The sequence below is a fragment of the Carcharodon carcharias genome, chromosome 20 (assembly GCF_017639515.1).
Source record: "Carcharodon carcharias isolate sCarCar2 chromosome 20, sCarCar2.pri, whole genome shotgun sequence".
In the NCBI taxonomy this organism is placed as follows: Eukaryota; Metazoa; Chordata; class Chondrichthyes; order Lamniformes; family Lamnidae; genus Carcharodon; species Carcharodon carcharias.
Window position 1 is genome coordinate 67235150 of NC_054486.1, and position 27368 is coordinate 67262517.

The following is a 27368-nucleotide window of genomic DNA, read 5'->3' on the forward strand; positions in this document are numbered from 1 at the left end:
CTGTCAGTGTGCTGTTTGCCTTAGGGTTACCTTACAGCAACTCATACCACTACTTAAATTTTTTGGACTTGAAATTGGGTGGGGAGATTAACTGAATTCCCCTGACCCCATTTAAAAGTAACAAAATATGGCAGGCCTGAAGAGGAACTATCTTTTTTTTGGAGGATTTAGGTGCAACTTTATTGCAATGGTATCCTTTAAGAATGCATTTCTTCTGTTTACCGTTACAAATCCATGCCAAAGCAGGCATTCAGAGCCACTATGATGTCAGGATGATATATTTCCCAGTCAGGATGGTGTGTGGCTTGGAAAGGAACTTCCAGGTGGTGGTATTTCCATGTGTCTGCTGCCGTTGTCCTTCTAGATTGTAACGGTCATGGGTTTGGGAGGTGCTGTCTAAGGAGCCTTGGTGAGTTACTGCGATGTATCTTGTAGATGATATACGTGGCTGTCACTGTCCATTGGTGGTGGAAGGAGCAAATGTTTATGGATGGGGTGCCAATCAAGCAGGCTGCTTTGTCCTGGATGATGTCAAGTTTCTTGAGTGTTGTTGGGGCTGTACTCATTCAGGCAAGTGGAGAGTATTCCATCACACTCCAGACGTGTGCCTTGTAGTTGGTGGGTAGGTTTTGAGGAATCAGGCAGCGAGTTACTCTCCGCAGAATTCCTAACCTCTGACCTGCTCTTTAGCCATAGTATTCACCAAGTTCTGTCGAAGGGTCATGAGGACTTGAAACGTCAACTCTTTTCTTCTCCGCCGATGCTGCCGGACCTGCTGGGTTTTTCCAGGGTAATTCTGTTTTTGTTTTTGTTTTGTATTTATAAGGCTACTGCAGTTCAGTTTCTGGTCAATGGTAACCCCCAAGATGTTGAGCAACAAGTGGATCAGTTGCTTGATTTTTTTTAGTTCCAGAATGCTACCAAGTCCAATTTATATCTTTTTCTCCAGGTATTTTTGTGACAGTCCAACATTTCAATGTTTGATTCATTTTCATTCAAAACTATGGAGCTGTACCATTCAGAAACTAGTTTTGTGTCATTAAATTTTCAGACAAAATTTTAAATCTAAGTTGTAACTATATAAATCTGTTCCTTTTTTGGAATAATCTCTACTGTGGACTTGACATAAAGATTTTTTCTTAAGTTTCTTGCCCGTCTTTGATTAAAGCAATTACTGCAGTTTCTGATGAAAATACATTGGATTTTGTGATGATTCAAATTTTACCAAAGTTTCTTTTCCAAGTTCAAACATCCCTCTTTCTTAATTAGGCTGCTCCTGGCTATTATATGGCTAAGCTGATTATTAAACTCATCACATCTGTGGCACAAAAGGTGAACCATGATCCTATAATTGGTAACAAGTTGAAAGTCGTTTTCCTGGAAAACTACAGAGTGTCACTGGCTGAAAAAGGTATTGCTAAGAAGCATAGGCATGCGGTAGCATTTTTTACTCTTCAACAAAGAGTAGAAACTATTAGATTTCTCATGCAAGTGATTTGCTAACAAAACTTTAAGAGCTGATAAATTGAGCATAATAATAAAGGCAGAGTAGAGGCATACATGTTGGGAGAGGGTAAGGGTTCTACACTGAGTCAAGATGAATTGGCACAACCACATCAATATAATATGATCACTTTCAAAATCTTCTTTATTACCTCGCCCCTCTCATTCCATTTCCCTCCTTTCTTCTTTGACACCCTGTCTTACTTTTTTTTCTCTTTATAGTCTTTCTTACAATTTTATAAGAACATAAGAACTAGGAGTAGGAGTAGGCAATTCAGCCCCTTGAGCCTGCCCTGCCATTCAATACGATCTCATTTTGCCCTCAACTCTAATTTCCCACCCTCTCCCCATAACCTTTTAACCCGTTACTAATTAAAACTCTGTTTATCTCCTACTTAAATTTATTCAGTGTCCCGGCATCCACTGTACTTTTTTACTCTTCAACAAAGAGTAGAAACTATTAGATTTCTCATGCAAATGATGGTGAATTGCACAGATTCACGACCCTTTGAGAAAAGTAATTCCTCCTCACTTCTGATTTAAATCTACCACCCCTTAGCCATGACTTAGGCAGTGAATTCCAGGTGCCCACCATCCTCTGGGTGAAGAAGGTTTTCCTCATGTCCCCTTCTAATCCTTCTATCAATCGTCTTAAATCTATGCCCCCTGGTAATTGACCCCTCAGCTAGGGGAAACAAATCTTTCCTGTCTACCCTATCTAGGTCCTCATAATTTTTTACACCTCAATTAGGTCACCCCTTAGCCTCCTCTGTTCTAAGGAAAACAAACCTAGCCTATCCAATCTCTCCTCATAGCTGCAATTTTCAAGCCCTGGCAACATTCTTGTAAATCTCCTCTGCAATCTCTCCAGAGCAATTGTGTCCTTCCTATAATGTGGCATCCAAAACTGTACACAAAATTCCAGCTATGGCCTAACTGGTGTTTTATACAATTCCAATATTTTTTCATATCCTCTCTTTGCTTTCCTAATTTCCATTTTTACTTCACCCTTGTACTTTCTATACTCCTCTAGGCTTTCTACAGTATTAAGTCTTTTGTGACTTTCATAAGCTTTCTTTTTCTACTTTATCTTGGCCTATATGCTTCTGGATAATCCAGGGGCTCTAGATTTGACAGCACCACCCTTTTTCTTTGTGGGGACGTGTCCACATGCGCCTGTAGAATCTCGCCTTTGAATGTCTCCCACTGATTTGACACAGTTTTTCCGTCTAATAGCCGTATCCAATGGACTCTCACAAGCTCACCTCTCAGCTTTGTAAAATTTGTCTTCCCCAATTTAGACCTTTTACTCCTGTTCTATCTTTGTCCATTTCCATAATGATGCTAAATCTAACTATATTATAGTCACTATCTCCAAAATGGTCCTCCACTGCTACTTCATCCACCTGCCCAGCTTCATTTCCTAAGGCTAAATCTAGAATTGCACCGCCTCTCGTTGGGTTTGTTATATGCTAGCTAAAAAAGTTGTCTTGAATGCAGTTCAAGAATTTTGTGCCCTCTGTGCCCTTCATACTTTTTGTATTCTAATTGATATTAGGGTAGTTGAAGTCCCCACCGATTATTTGTTTTTGCACTCAGAAATCTGTCAACATATTTGCTCTTCTAACTCCATTCCACTATTCGGGGGTCTATAGTAGACTCCTAGCAGTGTGGCTGCCGTTTTTTTTATTTCTGAGCTCAACCAATATGGTCTCATTTGATGCTTCATTTAGTATCTCATCCATCCTCACAGCTGTTGATTCTTTAACCAATAATGCTACACCCCACCTTTCTTATCCCTCTCCCTATCCTGCCTGAAAACTCTCTATCCAGGGATGTTGAGCTGCCATTTTTCCATTAAAGATATGATATCTTGCTGCCATGTGTCTATCTGTGCCCTCAGCTCATCAACTTAATTTTCTATGCTCCTTGCAGTTACATATATACCTTTTAACACTTCCAAATTCCTGTGCTATACACTTTTTAACCTGTGCTGCTTCTGTCTTTCAGAGTCACTCACTAATTCTCCACCTGTTCCCTGCTCTGAATTTGCCCTCAGGTTCCCATCTCCCTGCCAATCTAGTTTAAATCCCACCCTCCCCAACAGCACGAGCAAATCTCCTTGTGAGGATATTCATCCCAGTCCTGTTCAGGTGGAGACCATCCAGCTTGTACAAGTCCCACCTTCCCCAGAACCAGTCCCAATGCCTCAGAAATTTGATGCCATCCCTCCTATACCAGCTTTCCAATTATGTGTTTATTTGCTCAATTCTCCTATTTCTATACTCGGTTGCATATGGGACTGGGAGTAATTTTGAGATTACTGCTTTAAATGTCCTGCTTTTCAATCTCTTTCCTAGTTCCGTAAAGTCTGTTTTCAGGACCTCATCCCCTTTCCTACCTAAATCATTGGTACCAACGTGGACCACGAGCTCTGGCTGATCACTCTCCCCCCAGAAGAATCTTTTGCAGCCACTCTGTGACATCCTTGACCCTGGAACCAGGAAGGCAACATACCATCATGGAGTCACATTTACAAAAATGCCTATCTGTTCCCCTAACTAACGAATCCCCTATTACTACTGCTCTTCCCCACTTCTTTCTCCCTCCTGTACAGCAGAGCTGCCTGTGGTTTCACAAACGTGGATCTGACTGCACTCTGAGGAACCAACACCCTCACTGGTATCCAAAACGGAAAACCAATTGGTGAGTGGGACCCCAGGGGACTCCTGCACTACCTGCCTGATTTTCTTGGACTGCTTGGCAGTCACAACTTCCCCTTCTGCCTTCAGACTCCTAAGTTGCGGTGTGACCACCTCTCTGAACATACCAGCCACATAGCTCTCAGCCTCACAGATGCGCCACAGTGACTCCAGCCTCCACGCAAGCTCCAAAACCCAGAGCTCAAGGTTCTGCAGCTGATAACATTTCCTGCACATGTGGTCGTTAGGACACTGGTAGCATCTACAACTTCCCACACATTACAGGACACACATTCCACATGACCAAGCAGTCCTACCATGGCTTTAGTTTACTTTCCTTGCATTAACTTTATTTTACTTTGGTTTACTTATGCAACTTTATTTTACCTGGCCTCGACTTTACTTTATTTCCCTATTGCTTGTGTTTCTTACTTAAATGTAAGTAGCCCCTTCTTTTAAAAAGACTGTGCTTTTCTAATTCTCAGCTACTTGATGACACTCCCTAACAGCAGTTTCTCACCAACCAATGAATTTATTTTATGTACTAGGCACTGCTAACTGCCTAGTTCAGGGTCCTCCCCTCACACTCTCCTCTAGGAGCTGCTGACTGCCTGGCTCAGAGTCCTCCCCTCACACTCTCCTCTAGGTGCTGCTGACTGCCTGGCTCGGAGTCCTCCTCTCACATTCTCCAATAATTCTAGTTGTGCTACCCAAAGGGTGGGCCTTGCATTGACAGCTTTTGTCAAGCCATTGAACTTCTTCAGCTATTAAGTGCAGTCCTTGATGTGATGACTTTGACATTGAGTGCCTCGGTCATCTTCCTCGTGGTGGCAAGGCTGACACTCCTGGATGTCACCCCTTGCAAACCTGGGAATCTGTCTTTCCACCCCCTCTAGGAGAATTTACAGGCCTTCAAGCTCAAAATAGGCATACTTCTGCTCAATGTATTGGAGACCTAGGTGCTTATATAGAGCCTGAAAAGTGAGTACGCTCCACAAAATTTATAGGCCATTGTTTCTTCCATCTTTATAAAAGTCAGTTTCTTTTGACTCTAGTGCAGTATTAAATCAATTTAAACGGATCTATTTGCAGTTATTCCAGCAACAGACCTGTCGCAGCAAATCTCCACAGCTGGCACAGAGGCATCCGGCACAGGGAATATGAAATTCATGCTGAATGGTGCCCTGACGATTGGCACAATGGATGGAGCAAATGTGGAAATGGCAGAAGAAGCTGGTGAAAACAATATGTTCATTTTTGGCATGAGGGTTCAAGATGTGGCAGAACTGGACAAGAAAGGGTGTGTTTATAATAAAAGTAACAAATGTCATTTGCAATGACCTTAAGAAGTTATTTATAATATTGGAAGCAAAAGGCTGGCAAACCAGTGGAACAGTGGAATAGTACACAACGCAAATATTTATATTCAAATGATTATTGATCTATGTTGCTATAAATTCAGATCAATTAACTTGATGTATATAAATTGATATGCTTGGGTAACTGCTTATTTAAAATTGGCACTCTGGTTATATTTTATTAATCATCAGCTGGTAGTATTTATAAGCTGAAATTTTGTGGGCTACAGGTTTAAATTCCAACAATTTAATGGGACTTCCATTTTTGTCTACACCATCTATCTAACCTAAGGCCAAGATTATCCTGACAGTGGGAGTTCAGTGAGGCAGGTTAGACCTCACCCACCTGCATTTTCCAATATTCTCTGCTACCAACCTAATGACTTTCAGAGATAGTTACAGATGAAAATGAGGCTGCAAAGTATAGGGGAAAATGGCTGGTGAAGGATATAAGGAAGACATCAAAGATGGTCTTGTCTATGATCAAGACACTGGAAGTGAGGGAGGCAATGGCTTAGTGGTAATATCACAGGGCTAGTAAACTGGAGGTATAGGCTTAAGGCTCTCGAGATACAGGTTCAAATCCCACCACAGTGGAATTTAAATTCAATTAATTAATCTGGAATTAAAAGCTAGCCTAACAACCATTGTTGTTAAAAACTAATTAATACCCTTCAGGGAATCTGCCATCCTTGCCTGATCTGGCCTATGTGTGAGATTCCAGAACCACAAGCAATATCCAGAACCACAAGCAATATGGTTGACTCCTAGGTGCCTTCTGAAATGACCTAGCAAGCTACTCAGTTGTATCCAACTGCAAAATGCCTACAAAAAGGAATGAAACTAGATGGATCATCTGGTGTTGACCTTGGAAACGACAAAGCACTCCCAGCCCTGTCAACCCTGAAAAATCCTCCTTGCTAACATCTGGAGAGTGGGCCTACAGGCTAGTCAAGCAACAGCCTGACATAGTCATACTCACTGAACCAAATCTTACAATTTCCCAGAGATCACCATCCCTGGGTATGTCCTGTCCCACTGACAGGACAGACCCACTGGAGGTGGTGGCACAGTGGTATACAGTCAGGAAGGAGTTGCTCTGGGAGTCCTCAACATTGAAACTGGACCCCATGATGTCTCATGGCATCAATCAGATGTGGGCAAGGAAACTACCTGCTGGTTACCACCAAACACCCTCAGTTGATGAATCAGTACTCCTGCATGTTGAACACTCCTTTGAGGAAACACTGAGGGTGGCAAGCATACAGAATGTACTCTGGGTGACTTCAGTGAGTGTAGCATCACTATTGACCAAGCTGGCTGAGTCCTAAAGGACATAGCTGCTAGACTAGGTTTTTGGAAGGTGCTGAGAGTACCAACAAGAGGGAAAAACCTACTTAACCTTGTCCTCACCAGCCTACCAAGACATAATCGGTAGGAGTGAGCACTGCACAGTCCTTGTGGAGAGAGAGTCCAGTCTTTACATTGAGGATACCCTCCATCGTGTGGTGTGGCACTATCACCATGATAAATAGGATAGGTTTCAAACAATGCTGGCGACTCAAAAACTGGCCATCCATGAGGCACTGTGGGCAATCAACAGCAGCAGAATTCTATGCAGCCATAATCTGTAACCTCAAGGCCAGCATATCCCCCACTCTACCATTAAGCCGATGGTTCAGTGAAGAATGCAGGAGGGCATGCCAGGAACAGCACCAGGCATACCTAAAAATGAGGTGTCAACTTGGTGAAGCTAAAACACAGGACCTGCATGCCAAACAATGGAAGCAACAGGCGATAAGCTCTGCAGTTCTGCCATATCCAGTCATGAATAGTGGTGGAAAATTAAACAACCAACTGGAGGAGGAGGCTCCACCAATCTCCCCATCCTCAATGAGTCAGAACTTCGGCCGGAAGTACCAAGTGGATGATTAATCTTGGCCTCTTCCTGAAGTACCCAGCATCACTGATGCCAGACTTTAGCCAATTCGATTCATTCCATGTGATATCAGGAAATGGCTGAAGGCACTGGCTACAGCAAAAGCTATGAGCTCTGATAACATTCCAGCAATAGTACTGAAGACTTGCATTCCAGAACTAGCTGCGTCCCTAGCCAAGCTGTTCTAGTATGGCTACAACACTGACATCTACCCGGCAATGTGGAAAATTGCCTAGGTATGTCCTGTCCACAAAAAGCAGGACAAACCCAACCTGGCCAATTACCACCCCATCAATCTACTCTCAAACATCAACAAAACGATAGAAGGTGTGATCGACAGCGCTATCAAGCAGCACTTACTCAGCAATAACCTGCCCACTGATGGTCAGATTGGATTCCGCCAGGGCCACTCAGCTCCTGACCTCATTACAACCTTGGTCCAAACATGGACAAAAGAGCTGAACTCCAGAGGTGAGGTGAGAGTGATTGCCCTTGACATCAAGGCAGTATTTGACCAAGTGTGGCATCAAGGAGACCTAGCAAAACTGAAATCAATGGGAATCAGGGAGGAAAACTCCTTGCTGGTTGGAGTCGTACCTAACACAAAGGAAGATAATTGTGGTTGGGGTTGTGGTACTTGGGGTTACCATTGGCCAAAAACTGAACTGGACCAGCTATATAATATTGTGGCCACAAGAGCAGGTCAGAGGCGGGGAATTCTTTGGAGAGAATTCTCACCTCCTGACCCTCCAAAGCCTGTCCACCATCTACAAGGCATAAGTCAGGAATATGATGGAAAACTCCCCACTTGCCTGGGTGAGTGCAGTTCCAACAACACTGAAAAAGCTTGACACTATCCAGGACAAAGTTGCCTGCTTGACTGGCACCCCAACCAACACCTTTAAACATTCACTCCCTCCATCACCAACTCGCAGTGGCAGCAGTGTGTACCATCTACAAGATGCACTGCAGCGATTCATCATGGCTGCTTCAGCAGCACCTTCTAACCCACAACCACTACCACCTAGAAGGACAACGGCAGCAGATGCATTGGAACACCACCATCTCCAAGTTCCCTTCCAAGTCACATACCATCACCATTCCTTCAGTATCACTTGGTCAATATCCTGAAACTCCCTCTGTGGGTGCTCCTACAGTACCTGGACTGCAGCAGTTCAAGAAGGCAGCATACCACCACCTTCTTAAAGGCAATTAGGGATGGGCAATAAATGCTGGCCTAGCCAGCGACAGCCACATCCCATGAACTAATAAAAAAAATGTATAGAGGCCACAGGCAATGATATTCAGGAAGAGGTTACAGGAAGGCAGTAAATTCAGAAGGCAGCAAACAAAGGGAGTTGAGATGGAAGCTTAAATCACCAATGAGACATTCCTCAGTTCAGTGACTGAGGAAGGAAAGGAAGAAGGATATCTTACAAAGAAGGTCAAGCTGTGAAGAGGTGGTAGACAGTGAAAATTTTAAAGGAAAGTGGTGGAACAACATGAGGTGCTCAATGGAGAAAAAAGTACTAAAGTAGTAGGGTGAGAGATCAAGATGTGGCTTGATGATAAGGACCAAACTGTCCATGCAGCAGTTCAAGTGGGGTAAGTGGGAAGGCTTTGGTAAGGAACAAGGTATCACCACCCATGAAATGAATTATAGTCAGAGCCAGGATATCAATACAGTAATCCACAATAAGGTTGTGGCTAGCAAGTGCTTTGTTCAGGAGAGAATAGACAATGTAGAGCAGGTTATATTGTTGAACAGTTGGCAACATCGAAGAGAACAGTGGTGGTGCAGTGTCATGTCGTGTCATGTGAGGTGGGGCAGTTAGTACTGGAAGGAGGTAGATGATATTAACCCCTAAATGGATAAGCTTTATGGTGTGGTTGATGAGACAGAGGAGAATGGGGCATTTATGATAGCTGATCAAAAGCAACAGCAATGGGTGCTTGTACAGGCCCTTCATATTGTCAGGAGAGGCATAAAAGGCAGCTGCAAACTTATTCAAGAGGGATGAGTGGCAGGAAAGTAGAGGAGTAGTGAAGATTGGAATAGGGATTACCTGTGGCAAAGTATCCAAATGAGGAGATTCTTAAAAAATTCTTACATGGGATATTGGCATCTCTGGCAAGGCCAGCATTTGTTTCCAATCCCTAATTGCCCTTGAGGAGGTGGTGATGAGTTGCCTTCTTGAACTACTGAAGTCCACCCGGTGCAGGTATACTCACAGCACTGTTAGAAAGGAAGTTCCGCCATTTTTATCCAGTGATAGTAAAGGAATGGTGATATAGTTCCAAATCAGGATGTTGTGTGGCTTGGAAGGCAACTTGCAGGTGGAGGTGTTTCATGTGCCTCCTGCCCTTGTCTTTCTAGGTGGCAGACGTTGTGGATTTGGAAGGTGCTGCTGAAGGAGGTTTGGCAAGTTGCTGCAGGGCATCTTGTATATGGTATACATTACTTCCATTGGGTGCCAGTGGTGGATAGAGTGCTGATCATGCGGGCCGCTTTGTCCTAGATGGTGCTGACCTTCTTGAGTGTTGTTCAAGCTGCACACATCCAGGTAAGTGGACAGTATTCCATCACACTCCTGAATTGTGCTTGTAGATAGTGGACAGACTTTGGGAAGACAGGAGTTGAGTTACTTGCCACAGAATTCCCAGCCTCTGACCTGCTCTTGTAGCCAAAGGATTTATATGGCTTATCTAGTTCAGTTTCTGGCCAATGTTAACCCCGCCCAAGCATTCTGTTGAAGAGTCATATGGACTCGAAACGTTAACTGTGTTCCTGCTGCCAGACCTGCCAAGTTTTTCCAGGTATTTTTATTTTTGTTTTGGATTTCCAGCATCTGCAGTTTTTTGTTTTTATTTTGATAGTGGGGATTCAGTGATTGTAATGCAATTAAATATCTGGCGAATGGTTAGATTCTCTCTTGTTGGAGATGCTCATTGCCTGGCACTTGTCTGGCATGAATGTTACTTGCCACTTATCAGCCCAAGACTAAATATTGTCTAGATCTTGCTGCATGTGAACACGGGCTGCTTCAGTATCTGAGGAGTTGCAAATGGTGCTGAACATTGTGCAGTCAGCAGCAAACTTCCCCATTTCTGCCCTTATGATGGAGGGAAGGTCATTGATGAAGGAGCTGAAGATGGTTGGACTTCAGACACTACACTGAGGAACTCCTGCAGCTATGCCCTGGGCCTCTAACAACCACAACTATCTTCCTTTGTGCGAGGTATGATTTTGACCAGTGGAGAGTTTTCCCCCTTGATTCACATTGACTTTAATTTTGCTAGGAATTCTTGATGCCACATTTGGTCAAATGTTTGCCGTGATGTCAAGCGCAGTCACTCTTATCTCACCTCTTGAGTTCAGCTCTTTTGTCCATGTTTGAACCAAGCCTGTAATGAGGCCAGGAGCCAAGTGGCCCTGGTGGAACCCAAACTGACCATCAGTGAGCAGGTTACTGCTGAATAGGTGCCGCTTGATAGCGTTGTCGATGACACCTTCCATCACTTTGCTGATGAATGAGAGTAGACTGATGGGGCAATAATTAGCCAGATTGGATTCATCCTGCTCTTTGTGGGCAAGACATACCTGGGCAATGTTCCACATTGTCAGGTGGATGCCAGTGTTGTGGCTGTACAGGAACAGATTGGCTAGGGGGAGCAGCTATTTCTGGAGCACAAGTCTTCAGGGATACTGGGTGTTGTCAGTGCCCAGAGTCTTTGCTGTATCCAGTGCCTTTAGTCATTTCTTGATATCATGTAGAATGAATTGAAATGGCTGAAGACTAGCATCTGTAATGCTGGGGATCTCAGCAGGAGAGCAAGTTGGTGATCTGTTTGGCACTTCTGGTTTAAGATGGTTGCAAATGCTTCAGCCTTGTCTTTCATTCTGATGTGCTGGGCGCCCCCATCATTTGAATAGGATATTTATGGAGCCACCTCCTCCAGTTTGTAGTTTAATTGTCTATCACCATTCACAACTGGATGTGGCAGGAGTGCAGAGCTTTATTCTGATCCATTGGTTGTGGAATCGCTTAGCTCTTGTTTTTCGCATGCTACTTCCGCTGCTTGCATACAAGTAGTCCTGTGTTGTGGCTTCACCAGGTTGACACCTCATGTTTTTTGTGCTTTGTGCTGCTCCTGGCATGCTCTCCTGCACACTTCTTTGAACCGGGGTATTGATCCCTTGGCTTGATGGTAATGGTAGGATTAAGGATATGCCAGATTGTGAGGTTGCAGATTGTAATTGAATACAATTCTGCTGCTGCAGCTGATGGCTCACAGCTCCTCGTGGATGTTCAGTTTTGAGCTGCCAATGGGGGATATCCTCATTGTGAAGACGGGACTTTGTCTTCACAAGGACTGTGCGGTGGTCACTCCTACCAAGATTGCCAAGAACAGATACATCTGAAAGAGGTAGATTGATGAGGACAATGTTTAGTAGGTTTTTCCTTTTTATTGATCCCTTACACCTGCTGCAGGCCCAGTCTAGCAGATATGTTTTTTGGAACTCGGCCTGCTCAATCAGTTGTGGTACTACTGAGCCACTTTTGGTGATGGACATTGAAGTACCCCACTCAGAGTATATTGTTTGCCCTTGCTACCCTCAGTGCCTCTTTCACGTGGTGTTCAACATGGAGGAGTTTCTATACAGAAGGTACAATGGTGGGAGGTGTGGTGGAGGTGGTAGGTGCTAATCAGCAGGAGGTTTCCTTGCCCATTTTTGATCTAACGCCATAAGAGTTTATGGGGTCCGTAATCAATGTTGAGGATTCCTAGGGCAAATCCCTTCCGACTGTGTACCATTGTGCTAACACCTCTGATGGATCTGTCCTACCAGTGGAATAGGACATACCCTGGGATGTTGGTGGTGGCGTCTGGGACATTGGCTGTAAGGTAATGTATGTTTTGGTGAGTCTGACTATGTTAGGTTGTTGTTTGACTGGCCTGTGGGACAGTTCTCCCAAGTTTGGCACAAGCCACCAGATGTTAGTAAGGAGAGCTTTGCAGTGGTGACAGAACTTGGTGTGCCATTGGCATTTCCAGTGCCTAGTTCAATGCCTGGTGGTTCACAGAATCTTAACAGTGCAGAAGGAGGCCATTCAGCTCATCGAGTCTACACTAGCTCTCTGAAAGAGCATTCTACCTAGTCCCATTCCCTTGCCTTATCCTCTTAACCTTGCACATTCTGTCTTTTCAGATAGCAATCCAATTCCCCTTTGAATACCTTAATCGAACCTGCCTCCACAACCCTCTCAGGAAGTTCTTTCCAGACTCCAACCACCCTCTGGGCGAAAAATGTTTTCCTCTCATCATTTTGCTAAATATTTTGAATCTGTGCCTTCTAGTTCTTGATGCTTTCTTGAGTGGGAACAGTTTCTCACTATTTATCCTGTCCATACCCCTCAGGATCTTGAATACCTTCATCAAGTCTCTTCTCAGCCTTCTTTTCTCCAAGGAAAACAGTCCTAACCTCCCCAATCTATCCTCACAGCTACAGTTCTTTATCCCTGGAATCATTCTTGTGAATCTCCCCTGTACTCTCTCCAATGCCTTCACATCCTTCCTCAAATCTTCTTCTTCTTAGGCAGTCCCTCGGGATTGAGGATGATGACTTGCTTCCACATGAAAAATAAGTTCTCAGGTGACTGAAGAGTCCAATGTGCAACTTACAGTCACAGGTGGGGCAGACGGTGGTAGGGGGAGGGTGGAGTGCCCAGGTTGCCATGTGCTCCTTACTTGGCTTCAGCTAGCCCTTGGCGATGAGACCCAGGGTGTTCAACTCCTTCCCAGATACTTTCCCTCCACTTCGGGCCGTATTGGGCCAGGGATTTCCAGATGTCAGTGGGGATGTTGCACTTTTTCAAGGACACTTTGAGGGTGCCCTTGAAGCATTTCCTCTGCCCTCCTGGGGCTCGCTTGCTGTGTCGAAGCTCCAAGTAGAGCACTTGTTTCATGAGTCCCGTGTCAGGCATGCAAACGATGTGGCCCACCCAGTGGAGCTGTTTGAGTGTGGTCAACACTTCAATGCTGGGAATGTTGCCCTGAGCAAGAACACTGACGTTGGTGCACCTATCCTGCCAATGGATTTGCAAGATCTTGTGGAGGCAGTGCTGGTGGTACTTATCCAGAGTTTTGAGGTGCCTGCTGTACATTGTCCACATCTCTGAGCCATATAGGAAGGTGGGTATCACTACTGCGCTGTAGACCATGGGCTTGGTGCTGGGTTTGAGATCCTGGTCTTCAAACACACTCTTCCGAAGGTTGCACTGGCACACTGAAGGTGGTTTTGGACCTCGTCTTTGAAATCTGCCTACTTGACAGTAAGCTGCCAAGATATGGAAAGTGGTCCATGTTGTCCAAGGCCTCGTCGTGGATTTTGATAACTGGGGTCAGTGTGGTGTGGAGGGGGCAGGTTGGTAGAGGACCTTTGTTTTTCGGATGTTTAGTGTAAGGCCCAAGTCCTCAAGTATGGTGACCAGAAATGGACGCAGTACTCCAGATGAGGCCTAACTAGTATCTAATATAATTTCAATATGACCTCATTACCCTTGTACTCAATGCCCTTATTAATAAAGCCTAAGATACTATATGCTTTATTAATTGCTCTCTCAACATGCCCTGCCATTTTCAATGATTTATGTACAAGAACACCGAGCTCCCTCTATTCTTGCACCTCCTTTAAAGTTTCTCCCTTTATTTTATACTGTCTCTCCATATTCTTCCTGCCAAAATGAATCACCTCACACTTCCCTGCATTGAACTTCATCTGCCACTTGTCTGCCCAATCCACCAACATGTCTCTGTCCTTTTGAAGTTCATGACTATCCTCATCATAGTTTACAACATTTCCAATCTTCGTATCATCTGCAGTTATTTAAATCATGCCCTGAACACCACAGACTAGGTCATTAATATATCTGGAAGAACAAGGGTCCCAATGCTGACTCCTGGGCAACTCCACTACAAACCTTCCTCCAACCCGAAAAACAACTCTCTGTTTTCTGTTACTCAGCCTATTTCTTATCCAAGTACTTTTGTAGGTTTTTTTGCATAGGTTCCTCCGGCTTTTATCTTTTTGACTTTTCTGTAGCTATTTGGTGCAATTGAGTGGCTTGTTCGGCCATTTTAGGGGGCACATAAGAGTCAACCACATTGCTGAGAGTATGAAGTCACATGTAGGCCAGAGCAGGTAAGGACAGCAAATTTCCTTCTCTAAATGAAATTAGTAAACCTGGTGGGTTTTTATGACAATCGATAGTTTAATTATAGGCACCATGATTGGCTAATGGGAAGGGCAAGAGGCAGGAGAGTAGAAACAAAGATGAAAAAGAAAGAGAAATAAAAGTAATGGAGCCGTCACCAAGATGTGCATGTGAATAAATATTGAGCAAATTCAGAATTCATAGGAATAGTGGAAATTAGGAGGCACAAGTCCAGGTTGTAAAGAGATGACAGGAAGGAAATAATATAAGAGTTCAAAGTCTTAGATTCTGTGATGGTATGAATTTGACTGTTAGACAGAATGGAATCAGCTTGGAGTGCCTCTGAACCAGTATCTAGGTTGGAAAACAGTTTCAGAGTGAGGAGATCCAGGAGGCATTCAAGTGGCAGGAGTATTAGTGAGAATATTGGTGGAGATTGTTCAGAGGGCCACAGAGGAGTGGAAAGTCAATCATTTGCTAGAATAGGTTAACATAGGTGTCCAGAAGAGGTGCATAGTGGCCTCTAACCTTAGCAGTGTGCATCAGCAAATCCACTATAACAACAAAGAAGCAAAAGGATTTAAACAAAAGGACTAAGAGCAGTGGAGGTCCAGAAGAGGGAGGACAAAAGGTGAATCCATATGATCAGTGCAAATAAGGGAGCGGGACTGAAGATAAATGAGGAGAACACAAGATTGGGAGCAGCAGCAGGAGTTTAAGGAGCTGGCTCTAACACAGAGTGATGGAGGAATTCCAAGGACCAGTGGAGGACAGCAAAGCTAGTAGCCACAGGGAGCCGGAGGTAGCGATAAAGCTGAGATCATTTAATCCCAGTGAAGGAGCAGAAAACTGAACAAGACCAGGTACTGGAATTGAAGCAGTCCAGCAAAGAGTACAATCTCAGTAGAAAGCAGTGGTGGAGCTCACAATAAAGCACAGGAGTGGAGCAGTATCAAGATAATCAAAACATAAAGTATAGTCCAGCAGAACCGACAAGTTCAAAGGTATAGGAAATAAAATGTGAGTTTCAGCTGTGAAAAGAGCACAGCAAGCAGGTTCAAAGGATGGAATGTGTTCTGAGTAGATCAGTTTAATTATTAGCTTGAACTTGTAAATGGAGTTAAAATGTATTCATTATTAGGGGCAGGAGATCTTAAGCTGTGGAGGTAAGTAAATTGGGAGAAAAGGGCAATGGATCATTATGTTATGGAGATTTTACTCCAGGGGCAGGATCTTTAGGTCGGCGAGCGGGGGAGTGGGGCCCGCTTGCCGACGTGTAAAATGATGTTGGGCGGAACTCCCGACATCACCCCATGTCATCTCCATTTTCAGGTCGGCGGGGGCGCAGCCAAATCAGCTGTGTGCCGGCCAACCTGGCATGGCAGGACCAGCCGTGGGGACTTTGGTGGCCCAGACAAAAGACTTTCTGTGGGACTTTCTGTGGGACCGAACGATCCAGGCGGCAGGCGGGGCTGGAAAAGCCCATCCACTGACTCTATATGTGCTTGCTTTGGAAGGAGCTAGCACCATTTATCAGTTGGTTGTACCTGTTGCAATGATCCTGGGTGAGCTTCTCCCAGGACTAGAAGTTGATAACAAAACTTCTAAGTGAAGCCTTCAGCATGTCCTTGTAACACTTCCTTTGGCCGCCATGAGCGCGCACCCCAGCCTTAAGCTGTCCGTAGAAGATTTTAGCTCCCTGTTACAAGATCTTTCCTGACTTGGAAGGGGATAGGATAAATGCTTCACCTGACTGGTTTAGGCTATAAACTGACTAACAGATTTAGTCATAATTAAATGGAGAAGTAAACATAAGCTAAGACATAGGCCTGAATTTTCACTCCTGCTTCGGGTGCACAGAGTTTGTAGAATTCCCGTCTCCACAAACCCAACTCCTGAAAAAGTGCTCCAGAAGTTTGGATTCTCATTCTGGGGGTTGGGGGTAGGGGAGCCAGGTTTTATGGGAGCCGTGCCCATCGCCTCTAGAGAAAGTTCATATGCAGCCACAGAGAATGCCGGGTGCAGAGGCAGACTGGCAAGCTGCACTTCGAGGGGAACTCGGAGGTGAATGTACAGTAACATTGTGCAGTGCTCGCGAACGTCATCTGTTGGACCTGCTTGGAGTCAGGCTTCTGGCTTATTTGCCCACTCAAACCACACAGGCACCCCAGTGATAATGGTAGGTTGTGAATTCAGTCATGTGGGAATAATGCTGTAATAACAACCCCCAGGTTTATGTCAACAGACAGAGTGAAATAGCAAACACTGACTTTTTTCAATACTGCACACATTTCTTTTCAAATATTTAAAGAGAAGGTAATTTAAATGCCTTGACAGCACACTTTGACAGTTCCAATGATTTTATCCACATTTTCTGCACATGCATGTCTACTTTTAATAATCAGTAAGGACACTTGACCTCTCCCAAAGAACAATTTACCGGTCCCAATGGGCACCTGACCTCTCCCAAAGGTGCATTAGGACAATATCCAAAAGGGTACTTCACCTCTCCAAAAGGGTGCCGTACCTCTCCAATTTACGAAAACCAGATCAGATTGAAGGCAACTGTATTTTAACATATGCAGCTGCTTCCGTGAGCCACGAACATCCAAGGTTTGACCTGTCCCCATTCTGCCCCAGTGCAAAAATGGGGGCTTGGTTTGGAGACAGAACTTATGGATTCGGGCCTCCAGTGCCATTTTTGCAAGGATGGAGAGCCTCCCCATTTGTGTGAAATTCTGGCCATACAGTGTGTTTACATTAGTTACAGGTTTTACTATGCCTCTTTAAAAAATAAAAAATAACAGCCATGTGCTGTGCTAAACTACATTGTTTACTAGGTTGACATACGGCCTCATTCCCTATTTCCCTGCCATTTCTGCTACTACCCTTACCAATTTGAGTAAGGTAACTGAGAATAATTCAGCCCCAATATACCAAGAAGGAAAGAAAAAGCCTTACATTTCAAAAGTGCATTGAAAAGAGCATAAGAATAATCCAATATAATGAGTAAAAACTAAGCGGGAAATGCTCCTGGCACATTTTGGAAACAGATTTTCCTATACTTCCTGCTATAACTTTTTGTACAACACCCCTGCTTTCATTTCCCCCTCATCTACGGGAGATTTCAAAGCAATGCTGTGCAAGATGAAGTTTGAAGAAGTCTGGATGGGAAGGACAGAGTCAATTATAATAGTTTACTCCTTTGCTTCAAACTTCTGTGTGTTTGGCAGTTTTTGGGTTCCTTCTAATAATAATACTCAAACAATTAATGAAATACTGGTTCTCATAGTATGGGGACAATTATAGATACATGGCAGGGCAGCTAAGGAAATACAGCCAGGGGGAAAGACTAATATTGAAAATAAGTGTCCAGGATTGTGTGCTAAGATTGGGAACAAAAGTTATTTGGTAAATAGAAGAAATGTGATTTTCTTCCTGAAACCATTTATAATAAAAGATCTATTAAATATCAATTGCTGTTTATCAAAACTGTTATTTCAGAAAACTTGTATGTTTGATGTTCTGCCGCAGGACATCAGATTACCTATTGCTAATTTATGCTGATATTTTTTCAGATACAATGCTTTGCAATATTATGAAAACTTTCCAGAATTGAAAGAGGTGATCGATCAGATCGCAGCTGGATATTTTTCTCCAAGCGAACCTGAACTTTTCAGAGATATCCTGAATATGCTTTTTCACAATGATAGGTAATCGCTAAGGCCCTTTTATACGTCATCAATGACATCTCTTTCCTGTCTGCTTCTCCCAAATATGAAGACCTAATTCTATCTGCCCTGATATTTCAGCAGTAGCTTCTCTTCACTCATTCCCAGTTTTAGCAGCTTTTCTCCTTCTCCTTCCCTAACATGGTTTGGAGCAGATTGCATTCAGCCTCATGATTCTCTTGCTGCAGGCCTCACAACTTCCTCATTCTGGCTTTGGCACCTTATCTATCCATATTCCTAATTTGTTCTGTACTTGTAGTGTTTGTTCAAGTCCTGACCTCCATGACTTTTGCCTAATGTCTGCTCCATCTCTGCGGTTCAGCCATTGGAACAAATTGTTCTGTCCCACCCTTTCTCCAAACTCTATTTGTTTATTTTTCTCATGAAAAAATATATATGCAATTTACTCACAGTATTGCAGTCTTCTGCAACAATTGTCTCTCAATGGGTATAGGTCCAACTGGACTGATCTTAGAGATAGAAATTAGCATGTATAAAATTCCCTGCTGTGGAGAGTGAGCATTATTATACAGTTTTGTAAAGCTAAACATGCTGCATCACCTGCATGTGTATGTACAGAACAATCTTTTTTCAGTTTTTCACATTGTGCACACGTGGAAAGCCCTGACCAGAACTACCATGGGCCTTTTCTAGGATTTGAAACACTATGTGCTCATACAGGGATGCTGTGATATGTAGCTGACTTGGTAGAAAAACGGCAGCGCTCCTGTAAATCACAAGAACAATAGTTTGAATAATTTGTGAAGCTGATATTGTTCACCTTCGAGCAGAGAAAGTTAAAAGGAGATTTGATGGAGGTGTTCAAAATCATAAATAGTTTTGACACAGTAAATAACAAGAAAATGTTTCCGGCAGAAGTGTCAGTAACCAAAGGACGCAGATTTCAGGTGAATGACAAAAGAGCTAGAAGCGACAAGAATAAATTTCTTTTACACAGCGACTTGTGATCGAAGATATGCAAAATTTGCTGACCCTGGGATTTCAAACCAAGTCAGCACTGCCTAAAAAAGTGGCCGAAGCAGTTTCAATATTAACATTCGTAAGAGAATTAGATAAATGCTTGAAGAAAAGTAACTTAGAGGGCTATGAATCAGGAGTGGGTTTAATCGGATAGCTCTCCAAAGAGCTAACACGTGCACAATGGCCTGAATGACCTTCTTCTGTGCTGTATCATTCAATGATCCTATCATATGACACCCAAGATCATGTTACAGCCTGAAACTCAATAAAGCATTACCTTGTAGATCATTTCTAGTGTACTCACTGCCTTGAAGTCTTCTGAAAACTGAGTATAATCAATGACAGGTTAAAGGCATAACACCAGTTATTACTTAAACCTCAATTAAACAGTTATTTCATATTCTAGTTGTTTCAATATACTCCTATTTGGACAAGGGAGCCCTGAAATTCCTAGTAGCTGCAGCAGTACTGGAATTAAGGCAGGGCTAAACTTCCATCTGTTGACTGGCCCAGTGCTAACTTGGGGTGGAATCATCCCAGTTTTGCATTAAGTGCGATAGCGGGTGGGAAAAAGGACATTTTACCCGCCAGTCACAATGGCAACTTTTGGCCCCATTCCCATTTCCATTCCCACCTCATTAATTATGTAGCCACAGGAAATACGCTGTCTTGCTGGCAGGTGACCTCCAATTTTCCCACCACGCCATACCTTGCCGCTTCCTCATGCAGGACGCCATATTTAAACTGTGCGCACACTTCTCAATGCTTGCCGCCCAGGAGAGCACTATGAAGAAATGTCCTCAAAAGCCAAGAAGAGTGAATCTTCCCAATTCAGTGACATATCCCTGGGATGCCTTCTGGACACTGTGGAAGCCCACTGCTATGTCCTCAACTCCTGCTCTGGCCGCAGTCTCACCACTTTGGCTTGGGAGGTGGTGGCAGAAGTTGTCAGTGCCAATGCTGCCCAGAAGAAGTCAGCCATCCAGTACAGAAAACAGATGAATGATCTCATCTGTGTTGCCAGGGTAAGGCAACCATCTCATTACTCTAAACTCACACACTCTCAAAACCATCACACATTCACTGGCATATCACTTACTGACAGCTCAAGGGATATCACCAATCACTCTCTCACACAAACTCTCACATTACCATCAGGCTTCATCTCCTCTGCATACTGCTTCCCCAGCCCTCATCATCTTGAGGCCACTTGCACAGATCAACATGTGACCCCACACATCCCCTGGAATACCCCGCTTCCCCAGGACAGCCCATGCCCTGCAGCCTCTTCCCTTGCCTGAGGCCACTTCTCTTCTTTCCCCAAGCAAGACGTTGCCCTGCAGCTGTTGCAAAACCAGCCTGCCTTACGGGCTGGTCTGGTAGGTTGTGACACGTCCATGAGCCCCCTAAAAGTGATGTGGTGCTGCCTGTGAAGCTTAGCACTAATGATTGCGAGTGCTGCCTGAAGAAAGGTAGGCAAACATACCTCAAAGTGCAGCTCGCCAAGTGCAAATCGCTTATGTACAGCTATGAAACAAGGGCATGCCTGGATGATCTAACGTGGAGGGATGATTCCGGTGAGCAGGGCTTATAATGATATTCAGATGTAGTAAAATGAAGTTCCCAACGTTCAGCAGTGGGAAAAACAGCCCACCATAGACGGACAGAGTGGACAATCACAAGCTGGTTACACGATGGCATGAAACCAATTTTTGGACTTCGTGGCATAATATCCATTCACACCTGTTGTGACACTCGACGCCAACGGGCACAGGAAATTCCTACCTTGGTCTGATTTCCCAGCGTCAACAAATTTCACATGTTTTGGAGCTCACCTATTGTGGTAAAGTGGAATGCTATGTGACTGTATTGACCCATCGTTACACAGCAGGGGCTTCTTGGCTAACTCTAAGTCTATAGCTGGATGTGATTGAAGAAGCACACATGGCGTTAGTGCTCTGTTCTTTGTTCCAATAAACCACCAGTGTTTGTTCAGTTAATCGGTCTCTCTGTCTGTATTGTTTCAAGCACTGACTAATGTGTTAATATCAAGGGCACAGCTAGCATTCACCAGACAAAGCAAACCTGATAACCAAAAACTTAAAATTGACGACGAGGATAAACCAGATCAATTGACAGTAATCAAGAAAGTCACGGTAAGCCAGCCACATTATTTCGACACCAACTTGAAAGCTGTTTGAAAGTGCAGTCTCCATAGTCATCGAGTATGCTGCGGCTTGGGCATCTTGAACCATTTGACCCCGTTTCCAATGACTGGTCTCATTACGTCAAACAGCTAGCATTCTTCTTTACCACTAATGACATCGCAGGGGAGGACAAGAAGAAGGTGATTCTTTTGTCCACGTGTGGAAGCAAAACGTATGGGCTGATCCGCAGTCTCACATCACCTAACACCCCCGATACAAAGACTTTGATGAGTTAGTAAGTATTGTATAAAACCACCTGAAGCCAGAGCCCTCAGTCACTATGCAGCATTTTAAATTTAATTCGCGGAATAGCTTTCCAGGGGAGACAATCGCTGGCTATGTAGCTGCTTTAAAGAAATTAACGGAAAGAAATTTACCCCTTATAGTAGAATATTGTGAGTTTAAAACTTCAATTAATGACATGTTGAGAGACCAATTGATATGCAGAATCACGAACGATGCTATTCAAGAACATTTGGTATCTGAAACCAATCTAGACTTCAGTAAGGCACTAGAATTGGCAGCAGCCATGGAGAGCGCTTTTGGAGACTTGGAGGCAATAAAAGATACACAAAATGGTGCTGTCCATCTTGTAGGGTGGGAAGGACGGTAACAAAAGTGCAAAAATGTTGGACTCCACAGAAAGACGGGGAATGCCCACTATGTACAAACCATTGGAGAGCAACTATAGTGAAAACCCACAACATTAATGAGAGAAGCGCATCCTGGCAGCCTACAAGTGGTCGACAGTTCAGAAATATTGAATGCTTTTTCTGCCACTGCAATGGTTGCATAATTGCGACCAATTATGGTAAATTGTCAAGGTAGGCTGAGACAGCATTTTAAGAACAAAGGTAGAAATTGTGAAATCTGTCTAGATGAAGATCCAGAGGAAGCAGAACCTGACATCTATTGATTATACAACCTGAAAGTGAGTAGAACTGAGCCAATCCAGCTGTCATTAGAGTCAATGAACAAACCATCAAGATGGAGGTCGATACTGGGGCATCAATGCCTGTCATAGGAGAACATATGTTCAGAAACTTGAATAAAGGAGTCCATCCTTTAAGTTTGGAATATTTGGACACCAAATTAAAAACATATATGGGTGAAGAAATAAGAGTAAATGGGATATGTCAAGTCCTGGTGTACTATGGTGATCAGTGTTCAAATTTACCCCTTATAGTAGGAGCTGGGGCAGGCCCCAGTTTAATTGGTCAGAACTGGCTCAAAAAGATGAAATTGCTCTGGGCCGAGATTTTTCAAATTAGGATGAGAAACTTATAGGAATTGTTGCAAAAGCACACTTCCAGTTTCAGTGCCAGGTAACAATGTGAAGGTTCTAATTCCCCAGAAACTTATCTTAGTACTAAATTTTTTGGATTCCTCCCCTGTCCAGGCCAAACAAACCCGTGAGTAAACAAGCTGAGATCCACTTTTATCTCACGCCTGGGAGCAGGTCTTGAATGGATGGTCAGGCGAGCCAAAGTCTGATGACATGAAGCCCTATTTCAACTGCAGATATGAGCTCACCTGCCAGGACAGCATATTGCTCTGGGGACCAAGAGTTATCATGCCCCTGAGAGGGCAATGGACATTACTGGCCAAATTACATTGCGCTCACCCTGGCATTAGTAGGATAAAGATGCTTGCATGCAGCTATTTGTGGTGGCCAAGGATGGATGCGGACATCGAAACCCTGGTCAAAAGTTGTCTTCAATGCCAGCAAATACAAAAACTACCCCCCTTAGCTCCATTGCACCCCTGGGAATGGCCAGGGCAGCCATGGGTGCGCCTCCACATCGACTATGTGGGGTCCTTCTTGGGCACAATGTTCATTTTACTAATAGGTTCCCACTGTAAGTGAATGAATGTCTACAAAGTCCGGTCACCCATGTCTGCTGCCACCATAGACCATTTGCAACAGAAATTTGCAGTGCATGAGTTACCAGAGGGGCTCGTGTCAGACAATGGGACTGCATTTATGAGCGGGGAGTTCCAGAGGCTTACAACCCTCAATGGAATAACTCATATCAAAACTTCAGCTTACTACTCTGCCTTTAATGGTTTGGCTGGGTGGGCAGTCCAAACTTTTAAGTCTGGGATGAAAAAGTTGGACAGGGATGCTATCAGCACCAGATTATCATGGTCTCTGTTCGCATACTGGACGATGCCACACACGACCACCGGTATTGCCCCTGAATTACTAATGAAAGACGTCTCTGCGCCCATCTAACTCATATCAAGCCAAATTTAGTGGGGTGGATGGAAAGAAGCCAAGAGGCCCAGAAGGCTAGGCATGATGGCCGTAATCATGAAAGAAAATTCACAGTGGGAGACATAGCTCTCACAAAGAACTTTGGAGATGGGCCCAATTGGCTATTAGGCAAATTGAGTGCCATGACAGGACCTCTCTTCTAAAATGTATCGATAAATGGCCAAATAATTTGGTGACACATGGATCATCTCTGAAGAAGAGAGACAGGCCCACAAGAAGGAAGAAATGTCACATTATTTGGAAGTACCAGTGGAGCCTGTTGGACCCTAGAGGGTCAAAGACACAAACTTGCCTGCTTCCACTGAGGAGCCTGGTGGACAGTTGACCCCTGAGAAGGAGGTCTCGGAAAAACCAACCGATGCCATTGAGCTACGACATTTGACCTGTCCGAGCAAGCCTCCTGAGAGACTTGGCTTGTAAATAGTTATTCAAGCAAATAATTGGGATGTTGTGATGCTTGTCAATTGTACTTTCAAGTAAAGGGGGAGGGATGAGGTAAAATGGAGTGCTATGTACCTTTAAGAGAATGTAGTTAGTTGACCATATGACTGTATTGACCAATTGCTACACACCAGGGGCTCCTTGGATAACTCTAAGTCTAGAACTGGAGGTGATTGAAGAAGCACACCTGGTGTAGTTTCAATAAACCACCAGTGTTTGTTCAGTTAATCAGTCTCTGCCTTTATTGCTTCAAGCACCAACTAATGTGTTAATATCAAGGGTCTAGCTAGCGTTTGCTGGACAAAGTGAACCTGATAACCAAAAACATAAAACCTATGTTGTTTTGACAAAACTGGTGCACCAATTCCAATGGGAGAAAAGTTTATTTTTGTAGCTGTACAAAACAAAATTAAAAGTAGAAGGGTTGAACAGCCTTATTTCTAAATTTGAAGCTTTGCTAGTGATCAGGAAACCAACATTTAAAAAGCTGCTGAACCTCACATTCTCCAGGACCTAGTCCTGGAATTTGTTGTATTCCTGAGTTGGGAGTAACAGGCAGGTTTTAGGACTCTTATCGTGATCTCACCAGCTGTGTTTCATCCAATATTGAAGTCTGTAAAGTTCAACTCTAATTTGTAACAGCCTTTTGTTCTTATATTTTAATGGTGTTTCAAATTACGATTTATGTCCAGGTTCAAAGTGTTTGCTGATTTTGAATCTTATGTCAAAACTCAAGAGAAAGTCAACCAATTATACCAGGTCAGAATATTGTATTCCCAACACTATTGTTTATGTAAGCCTTTAAATTTAAAATGGATAAGCAGCTAAGTATCCTGGTCCTATCCTTAATATCAATATTTATGTATAACAAATCATCTTCGGTATTGCCCACAGTGATTTGGATGACACAATGTTGTTTGGCATTTAAAACTATAAAGTGCATTATATGTTTTGATCACTTTTTAGAAAAGATAGAGAGTAAAAATGGATAGAAAGTAAAACATAGAGAAAATAGTCAGGTTGCAAGTCAGCAGAAGGCTCGTAAAAAGTAGTAATAGATAATGTGAAGGGTGGAACATGGGTGTTGAATTTGATGGAGGCATGTCTGTTTTTCAAGCAATGAATAGGTGTCCATGCTTCCAATATGCTGAGCATTTTGGTATGGCAAAAAGTTGGGCATCCAGGACCCCACACCCTTCTGTGGCTCCTGAGATCTGGGAGCATTAAAGGTGACTCAGGGTCTAGAGTTTGTATTTATTAGTTTAGACCAAATACACCCCAAATGTAGGCTTGCCCTTGTGAGACCTTCAACTGTGGTCTTGACTGCCAGCTTCAGGGTTTAGCATTTCTAAAGCCCTGAGAGCTGGTTGGAGGAAGAAGAAAATGTACTTACCTGCTGCTCTGTCCTGTTTGGATTTCTCCCAACGCACCCTCACTCCAAGACTCTCCAGTTAGGTGGGTTTGGGCGTAAGCCCTAATGTTCAATTTTTGAGCTGTGCATATGTTTGGATAGCACGTGGAAACAAAGAGGAAGTTGACATGAAAGGGCCAGGACTCCCCTTTTTTCCTCAATTCCCCTGCAATACTGGGCCTGTACATATGATAGGTAGATCCATTATGGGCAGGACAGCTTAATGGGGGTGTAATAATCCTCTGTCCCTTTCCTTTCTGCAGGACCTGAGAACTGCGCTGTATGACATTACCAGAAGAACTGATGTTTTCATGTATCAGGTTGCTCAATGTTAAGGTGTATGGATGGTGAAAGTTTGTAAATTTGATAGAAAAATGAATTTTATGTTTTGTCTATCTGTACATTTTACAGAACCCAAGAGAATGGACCAAAATAGTAATTAAAAACATTGCTTCTTCTGGGAAGTTCTCCAGTGATCGAGCTATTACCGAGTATGCCCGTGATATCTGGGGTGTTGAACCCAAAGCCTTGAAGATTCCTGCTCCTAACGATTCAAAGGATACCTGGAACTCCAGTGTAAAGTCTTGAATACATTTAGCCAAGAATTTACAGTCCCGCCACAGCATGTCTCCCCCGGTGGATGCAATGAGCCATTTAAATCTCCATTCAGCTCGGCAAAACCATAATATCCTGCCAGGCCAGAGGGGCCGTAAAATCCTGGCCTATGTTGTACAATTATAGGCATAGAGGGGAAGTATTTTGACTGATCTTTTTCAGTTTCAACTAAATAAAGCATCTTAAGTTTAGAATTTAACATTTTACAATGCCTAAGATTGTTTGCAATTTACAGTTAAGTATTTGATAATTACAGGTCTTAATTTCTATAGAAGTACTGTAGAGCAGATTTTTTGCCCATGCTTCTCATAAAAGCATATTCTATATTTTTATCAAATGCAGTTTAATTTTCAAAAGTAGGAAAGAGTTGAGTCTGATGTCTAACTGCATTTTTACCTAAAAGAACATTTTTTAACTTGCCAAAGTAATGCCATAATTTCATCACAAATAGATGGTTAACTTAATATCATAATTATTACCAGTTCCAAGTGATTTTACCAAGCTATAGATCCATACACAACTAATTTTTTTTCAATCACAACATATAAATAGAATATAGGGGATAAACAGTTAAGGTTATCAACCTCTGAGAAACCCTTGCCTTGATGAGACAATTGTTGATACTGCCATATTGAAGTTTTTTTCTGTTCTTCGTTTTTATTTTGCCTGTCGTGAACAGCAGTTGTCTTCTGGTCAAAAAGTGTTTGCAATCTTTTGCAATTGCTGACATTCTAATAAATCTATATACAGTAGTCCACTTGTTGAATCACTGTCCATACTTCTGCTGAGAAGCATTCAGCCTTACAGCATGCCCATTCAGGTGTAACAAATAGGCTGGCAAAGACAGGTGTACCATATTGTCTGACTGTCTATCCAGCATCATCATGAATGAGTCAAATTTAAGGATAGTGTTCCTGCTCATTCTCACCAGAAACTCCTCACAGTAACCTAACCCAGTTCACAGTGCCAGCTGCATGCTTTCTTG

General features: G+C 43.3%; 1 protein-coding gene across 1 annotated transcript in view; it reads left to right on the forward strand.

Annotated features, from left to right (window-relative positions):
* Positions 1-26356, forward strand: part of pygl (phosphorylase, glycogen, liver) — a 171466-nt gene extending 145110 nt beyond the window's left edge. Inside the window, exons 16-20 of the mRNA XM_041214190.1 lie at positions 1270-1411; positions 5298-5505; positions 18298-18432; positions 25050-25116; positions 26180-26356. Of these exons, the coding sequence (XP_041070124.1) occupies positions 1270-1411; positions 5298-5505; positions 18298-18432; positions 25050-25116; positions 26180-26356 (729 nt within the window). The remainder of the gene's footprint in view (positions 1-1269; positions 1412-5297; positions 5506-18297; positions 18433-25049; positions 25117-26179) is intronic.
* The last annotated feature ends 1012 nt before the right edge of the window (positions 26357-27368 follow it).